This window comes from Setaria viridis, chromosome 7, assembly GCF_005286985.2.
Source record: "Setaria viridis chromosome 7, Setaria_viridis_v4.0, whole genome shotgun sequence".
In the NCBI taxonomy this organism is placed as follows: Eukaryota; Viridiplantae; Streptophyta; class Magnoliopsida; order Poales; family Poaceae; genus Setaria; species Setaria viridis.
In genome coordinates, this window is record NC_048269.2 from 15,691,610 (window position 1) to 15,699,765 (window position 8,156).

An 8,156-nucleotide genomic window follows, 5' to 3' on the forward strand; every position below is an offset into this window, starting at 1 on the left:
AGGATTTAAAGAGTTCACGGTGCGAACAGATTGCGAAGCTATATGTAGATACTACAATAAAATTAATAGTAAGAAAAGTTCAACTAGAAGATGGGTTTTATTTGAAGATATAATTACAGGGAATGGATACAAATAGACTGGTATATTGTAGTTTTTTTCCCGCACTGGTATCAGAGCCGAGGTTGTTAAAATTTATGTTTTTGAGGGTTTTTCCATATTTAGTCAAGATTGAAAAACTTCACTATTTAAATCTAGAAGTTAATACAGGAAAGACAGTTAATACTAAAGAAAATATAAATATAAGGTGCAGAATAAATAGCTCTGAAGATCATACTTGGCATACTTCACACGGCCAGATCAATTTATTAGTTGACTTAATACATAACTTCTATATATCTTGGGGTAAAAGGCAAGACGATTTAGAATTAAAATTTGAAAACTACAGAAAGAACATAAGCATCTAGAAGAAAATATTTTAGCCTTGAATAATAAGCTAGAATTAATCTTGCAAGCGGCAGAAAAAAGTAGAAATTCTCTAGGAAGAATCATCCAAAATAGTGATTATATTAAAAAGGATATAACTCACCTATATAAGAAATTTGATAATACTAATTTTGAGCATAATAAGGAAATTGTTCTATCATCAACAGGATTAGTCGAGTTTAATAGATCATTAAACTCTGAAAAATGGAAATATCTGAAAGTATCTCTAGAAGAGACAAGTCACTCCAACTAATAAATAAAGACATAAAGCCTTTAAGCTTTATGGATAGATTGAAAGGAGGATGTGATGATATTGAAAACTTAGAAGAAATGATAGATGTAGAAAGAGATCTTGAAAGATATCAGAGAGATACCTTAAGAAAGATAAGACCTCAGCAAATATATCAAATGGGCTGGTTTGAAAATAAAAATGGGCTATATAGAATATCTAGAGAAGTAGAATTAAGTGTTCTAACAGAACCAGTTCAGCTAAGAATTGTTAGTAAACAATTTGAGAACGGGCTAAAATATTCAGGCTACAAATATATTCATCAAGGAATGTACATCATAGGAATTAAAGGAATGACTAGGAAGAAATTAGGAACCAAAGTTCTAATAATCTTGTTAGATAAAAGATGGGATTCAGTGAATAAAGCAGCATTGGGTTTCCTAGAAGGAGATATGAATGAAAATATGTTAATAACATACATAGCTCCAGATTTAATAATGCTAATAAAATAATTTATAGATAAAATGGCAATAGGGTTTCAGACCAAAGGTTATGAAGACTTTAAAGGTACAAATTTATTAGTAAGTATAGAATTTGTAGGAAGGTTAACTAATAGAAGTGCAACTAAATACAAGGTAAATGTAAACAATGTAATAGAAAGTATGCAGTCTAAGGGAATAAAATTCATGAGTCCTTTAAAAATTAGTTCTGAAGAAAGAGCAGGTGAAGAATGGAATATAAGTGCTTTAATAGAACCAAAGATTTTAAAACAACCTAAAGATTATGTAAGCTATGAAAATAGTAAAGGCAAAACTAGTATCAGGTTTGTTAATTACAAAGAAAGAAGTTTAGATGATTTAGAAGTTTCAACTTCTGAGTCAAATATAGAAGAAGCTAGAAGACATAGTGTATGTGAATTCATGGAAAATTTAGATATTGATAATGAAATAAAACACTATGAGAAAAAACTAAGTAAAGTTCAAGATGAATATAATACCTCTATGATATGTGAATGGTCTGCTATTAGAGAAAAAGAGCTATATTTCAGACAAGAATTATATAGACTTAATAAAATTAAGAAAGAAAGAGAGCTAAATAATAAAAAGATGAGTATACCGATAATGAAACATGAATCTACTTTGAAACAAGTAAGTGATAAAAATAGTAAGATTTAGAAAGAATTAGAGAATAATAAAGAAAGGGTAAAGGAAAAAGAAGAGGTTGTTATAAGTGAAGAAGATCAATGGGAGATCAATAATAAAATTTTATTAGAAAGTTATGAAGAAGAGGATGAAGATATAATTGAAATACATAGTAGTAAGTCAGATTCACATATTCTTTCTTTAAGAAATAAAGAATTATACAATAAAGATACTGCTATAGAAGCCATGGATATAGATCCAAGTCCATCTAAAAGAAGACGAGAACAAGAGAGAGATATAAAAATTGAAGGAGAAACTGATAGACCATCTAGAAAACCAGGTAATTGGCCACCAGAAAAGGAAGAACCTACATATACCTATATACCTGGACAATATAAGCATATGGGTTCAAAAAGGAGAGAGTTTGAAAGGACTGTGCAATTTCAGAATTATAGAAGCGATGGTGCAATATTAAATTTAGCAGCACATGATCCTATTGATTGGCCAAATATTATAAGCATATGGAAAAGCCTAATAGTCCAAAAATATATACAAAATCAGCATAATATTGGAAGTAGAGTAGAAGATATGATTACATATTTAGAAACATTCTTAGGAGAATCAGTTAAAGTTCTATGGGAACAATGGGTAGAAACTTATCCTCATTATTATGAAGAATTAAAAAGAGCTGGTAGTAACCCTTATAATTTTGCAAATATCATATCAAGTATTGTTATAGATGAAGATCCAGAATTAGGTTATACTGCATTACAAAATGAAAGATTGAAGGAAATAGAGAAATTGACTTTAACAAATTGGAAAGGAATAAAAGAGTTCTCTCAGCATTATTTGTATAACGCCACAACTGCTAAGCAAGGCTATAATAAGAGTATAGTTGAAAGATATTTTAATAAATTACCAGATCCTTTAGGATCTATGATATTTGAAGAATATAAAAAGGAATCTAATGGAAGGGAATATAATATTTCTCAGGCTATAACATTTGTTTTTAAGCAACTAAGAAAAATATGCACAAGCATACAAGCTCAAAGGTCAATGAAGCAATCAAATTACAACTTTTGTAATAAAATAGTTCAAATACCATTGACATATGGAGAAGAGAAATATAGAAATAAGAAATACCCTAAAAATTATAAAAAGGGAAATGTAAAAACAAAGAAAAGATATTTCCTAAGGAGATCAGATAATAGAGCTCCTTTCCTTCACAAGAGAAATGTAAGAAGATATAATCCTAGAAAAAATTATGATAGTACATGTAGATGCTTTATTTGCAATTCTCCAGATCATTTAAGTAAAACTTGTCCTAATAAGGATAAGAAGAGATATTCTAATAAGCAATAAGAGCAAGAAAAGGTGTTAATTATAGATAGTGTTAATGAAAATATTCTGGTATGTGATGATGATATAATGGATGATGAATCTATATATTCAATAATAGAAACAGATGAGATTGAATATAATGAAGAAGATGAATCGAGTGATGAAGAGATGAACTTGATTGAGGAACTAGCAGGGTTAAAAATAGAAATGATGGATCAAGTAATTCGGGATCATAAAAGAGATGACGTTAATATAAATTGTGTATTTTGTATATATTATCAAGATCCAGGAAAAAGGGCTACTTGTAGTTTATGTATAAAACAGGCATGTAGATCATGCTTAGAACAGCCAAGTGACAAGAAAGTAGTCAATACAAAATGTGAGGAAAATAAGATCAGTCCGAAGGAGGACTCTTCAAATGATAAAAGAAATAATAAATATTTAACCAATACTCCACATGAGTTTCTTATCCCTAGGATAAGTTTTAAGACTGAACAAGTGCTGGCATATTTTACACAAGATATTATAGATCTAATATGGAAGAAATATGCTGAAAGACAGTACAAAACATTTCAAGATATACAAAATTACTTCATGAGGCTATATCAAGGTATAGAAAGGAATTTGGAAATAATAGTTACTATAAATACCTTTCCTTTGCTTCATCTTGATGATAAGTTAATTGTTAAGCCTCATCATAAATTTATAATACTTAAGGCTGATATAAACCTAAAATATTTTACAAATATACAAAGGCATACAGGAGAAGATATTTCTTTACAAACTATTATTGATCATGGGTTAGTCCGAGATATTTATGGAACATTAGAGGAAATACTTCAATCTGATTTAGGAAAGGCTATTAAAGAAGCATGCAAAAGATTGGCGTGTGTCCAAGGAAAATATAAAATAAAATACTTTTCTAACCCACCAAAATTTACACTACCATTGAGACCAGCAAGTCATGATATATATATTATAAAAGGTTCGTATAAATTCCCTACGATATGGTCTTCAGAAACATGGTACAATTATGAAGATATACGTGCTAAAAATAATCATGATAATTGGAGAATTTTCAGTGAAGCAAAAGAAATAGAAGGAAATACTAAATTCAATACTGAGTACCATATGATGTATCAAAACAAAATAATAAAAATATTTCTACGAGAATATTATGGAAGGAATAGTATAATATCAAAAGAAGTAGGAAGGCTACTTAAGCCAAATTATGGAATGGAATGCCAGTTAAGAAAAGAATATCGTGAATTACTGTCATGGTATGAACTGTGGCAACCAGAGGAACCGGATATTGAAGAAGAAGAATAGAAATACAGCTCGCATAAAAGAATATTTTGTCACACAAGGAAATAAGTCTCCAGTGTTGTTAACGTGTTAACAACAAATCGGCCGGGGCAGAATAATACTACATGCCATGATGTTCTGATTGAAGTCTGCGACATCAATCATTCGGGCGTGGAAGACCATACCAAGAAGCATCCGGAATATCACGAGAAGACAGTACGCGATAGAGGACAAGGCAAAAGGAATAAACAGCGAGTCTACTGTACCCAGGACAATTATTGAGGAGCGGAGAGCCGTCCAAGTGTCCAGGCAACAGAAGAGGAGAATAGTTGAAGGCACCAGAAGCCTTAAGCACGAAGCAACTCCAGAAGCCTCTGCCGCGACTATAAAACGAGGTACCGGGAGAAGCATTGGAGGCACCGCACCACACTACGACATCAGACCACGAAGAAGCAGATAACCAGAGAATCACGAAGACACACTCCACCACCGAAGATCTCCACCCACACTCCACTCATGAAGACATCCACCACCACTCTCTGAGAGAGAAAGAATTAGCCACCATATTTTAGAATCTACCGCTGTATTACTCCACCTCTGTACTACCACTACTAGAATAAAGGGAGGCCGTTGGAGCTCGTCCCTCGGTTTGTAAGGTAATCAAGGTTTGTGCTAAGTGCTTGGGGTTTCTCGAAAGGGAAAGCCGCATGTAAGCTTGTCCCGTGGAAATGGATTAAGCTGTCCTGGTAGCATCCCTGCCTTCCTTTAAGCTTGTTCTTATGGGGCGATGTCTCTACGCTAGGGACCCTAGAGGAGAAACCTCTGCGCGTGTCGTTCTCGTGTTAGCCTTGGTAGCGGCGTTTGAGGAGAACCCTGTGTGCGCAGAGAAGTGTTCCCTTCGGGTGGAACTGCCTGGGAAGACGATAGAGCCTGAGTCCTGTGTGAGCGTGGCTGGGGACGGTGAGGGTGCAGACCGAGCTGGCCTGGTTCTGAAGCGAGCCAGCGAGGCATGCAGTGAGTACCGAGTAGGACTGTCACAAGCATAGCAGCACGACCGGCTGAATCTTCGGTCTCGCCAACCCGCAAAGATCCTGAGAATAGGCTTAATTAAGGAATATACCTAATCACGCACCCGCGCGTGCTCGTATCCCCTGAAAGCGACCCCGAATAGTAGCTCAATAGTGCGCAATAGTGAGTGAATAGTGGCTGAATAGTGCCGCCACCCATAGGTGCTCCACCCACTCCCGGTGAGTGCTCGGGCACTGTTCATATTCCCGAATTTGAATAGTGAGCTGAATTTAAATAGTACCGCGAATTTGAATAGTGTTCGCCGAATTTGAATAGTGCTGTGAATAGTAACTCGAAATTTGAATTCCGAAATTTTTCGAAGTCGCTCGTTCCCTCGCCCTCGATCGTTTTTTTCCCGCACTTGTATCAGAGCATATATATATATATATATATATATATATATATACCCCCACTTGCACACAACTTGCATCGTAACATGTTGGAGCGTGAAAGAACGACCAATGTTGAGGAATACGACAGGATTCCACGATACTGGCTCGATTAATTGGAATAGGAAGTCTCTGGATTTTGAGCAGCATACCATGCATGATGTCTCGTTCATTTGTTTTTGTGCCAGTCCCACGTTGTCCTTGCTGACTTGCCAGAATCTAACACCGAGAGAGTAGCAAGCTATTTGTGCTACATGCTAAGGCCATGTTTAGTTCCCTCCAAAATCCCAACTTTGACACTATGCAAAAAGAAGATTCTCCATCACATCGAACTTGCGGTACATGCAAGGAGTACTAAATGTAGACGAAATCAAAAATTAATTACACAGTTTTGTTGTACTTTACGAGACGAATCTTTTGAGCCTAATTAGTCAATGTTTGGACAATAATTCACAAATATAAACGAAATGCTACAGTTGCGCATTTATGGCAAAATCCCAACTTTGGCACTCCCAAATTGGGAACTAAACAAGGCCTAAATTAACCAACTACGGGCCTCTGACGACCTGCTGGTCGTGAACACACTCATCTGTTGTGCGTTGTTGTGGTCGAGGACATCTCGATAAGCACATACATGTAGTTTTTTCGTTGTATATACAATAAGATAAATAGTTCACTGGTAAAGAAAACGGACAATAAGAGCACATGCTTAGCTGTTGTGACAACAAAACTAAGTATTAATATTAGAAGTGCAGTTGTGAACTCAAACTTTTTAAAAATCCCTCTCTCTATATATAGGCCTCCGCTATTTGGTAGCAGGATACGGAATAACTGTTCCGTACCTGAGCCCCCCACGGACCAGCGCGCCTGCCCGGTTCACCCTGCCCGCACACGCGATGAACCAATTTCCCTTCGTCAGTTTTTTTTTTACAGGCGACAACAACCGCGCTGAAAGGCCGTCCACCTCATGGCCATCTATTGGAACCGCCGCAGCCGTGATCTTCGAAGAAGACGTTGAGGCCCGGCATCGCTCCGACAGAGAACGCCGCCCCGACCAGCAGGGAGCCTGGCGGTGTTGTGCCTGGGCAACCGAAAGAGCTCCTCCCGAGGTTATTCGACGAGTCCTTCCACAGCACAGCAACTTCTTTCTCCAAGTACTCCATCGCAGACAGCTCCATGGACTTGAGCAGTTGTCGGTACTCGGAGTTTGGCGGAGGAAATCAGCGAGGCGGCGGCGACGACGACGACGCAGATAAGGAGAGGCCCCTGGTTCTGTGCAACAAGGCGTCGAGGTGTCACGAGCAGCTGCAATGCTGGTGCCTCAACTTCCGTGGCCGTGTGACGGTGGCATCAGTCAAGAACTTCCAGCTGATAGCTTCTGCGGCACAGGCAGCCGCAGCAGGGGCTTCGGCACCTCCTGCTCGACAGACGCCGCAGCCCCAGGCGTCGTCGAGCCACGACATGGTGATCTTGCAATTCGGCAAAGTTGCAAAGGATACGTTCACCATGGACTACCAGTACCCGCTGTCGGCTTTCCAGGCCTTCGCCATATGTTTGACCAGCTTTGACACGAAGCTGGCCTGTGAATAAGATCAATAGATGGGGTTAGCATAGCAGCGATTAGAGCGGGTAGATGCAATGTCTTGATGTGATAAGCACAGCTAGTAGCTGTTGATTCAAGTCTTGTTTTGTCCTGAAAATGGCTTTAAAGTCCAAATGGGAAGCAATCAACATGAGAAGAAGTGTTGAGTTGTAATGGTAAGCTTGTTGACCTTTTTATTTGCTGCTGCCTGCTGCTGGGTATGCAAGATCGATGTTGTGTAGTTGCGCTGAAAAGTCAGGAAATCCGGTTGGGGTTTGGAATGATTGAGTTGTCTGTCTGCTAGTAGCAGATGAAGGGGGTGTTTGGGAGACGGGGGTTAAACTTTAGCCCTTGTCACATCGGATGTTTGGACACTAATTAGAAGTATTAAACATAAGCTAATTACAAAATTAATTGCACAACCCCTAGGCTAAATCGCGAGACGAATCTATTAAGCTTAATTAATCCATGATCTGACAATGTGGTGCTACAGTAACCATTCACTAATGATGGATTAATTAGGTTTAATAGATTCGTCTCGCGATTTAGCCTAGAGGTTCTGCTATTAATTTTGTAATTAGCTCATGTTTAGTCCTCCTAATTAGCATCCGAACATC

General features: G+C 37.4%; 2 protein-coding genes across 2 annotated transcripts; both read left to right on the forward strand.

The window, feature by feature from the left end:
- Positions 1-2,100: 2,100 nt before the first annotated feature.
- Positions 2,101-4,623, forward strand: LOC140223451 (uncharacterized). Its single transcript, XM_072295295.1, has 3 exons — positions 2,101-2,194; positions 3,314-3,414; positions 3,520-4,623. Exons 1-3 carry the CDS (start codon positions 2,101-2,103, stop codon positions 4,522-4,524), a joined length of 1,200 nt encoding a protein of 399 aa, XP_072151396.1. The 3' UTR covers positions 4,525-4,623.
- Positions 4,624-6,956: 2,333 nt separating this feature from the next.
- LOC117864656 (tubby-like F-box protein 7) lies at positions 6,957-7,834 on the forward strand (the record flags this gene model as incomplete). Its single annotated transcript, XM_034748775.2, has 1 exon — positions 6,957-7,834. A coding segment is annotated over one exon (591 nt), but the record flags the coding sequence as incomplete, so codon positions are not given.
- Positions 7,835-8,156: the final 322 nt, after the last annotated feature.

Excerpts from the sequence above, each read along its gene's own strand:
- LOC140223451 (XM_072295295.1), top strand. The coding sequence starts at position 2,101 with ATGGATATAGATCCAAGTCCATCTAAAAGAAGACGAGAACAAGAGAGA. Across the intron at positions 2,195-3,313 it reads TAGACCATCTAGAAAACCAG|AAACAGATGAGATTGAATAT; the intron begins GTAATTGGCCAC and ends ATTCAATAATAG. Across the intron at positions 3,415-3,519 it reads AAATAGAAATGATGGATCAA|GCATGTAGATCATGCTTAGA; the intron begins GTAATTCGGGAT and ends TGTATAAAACAG.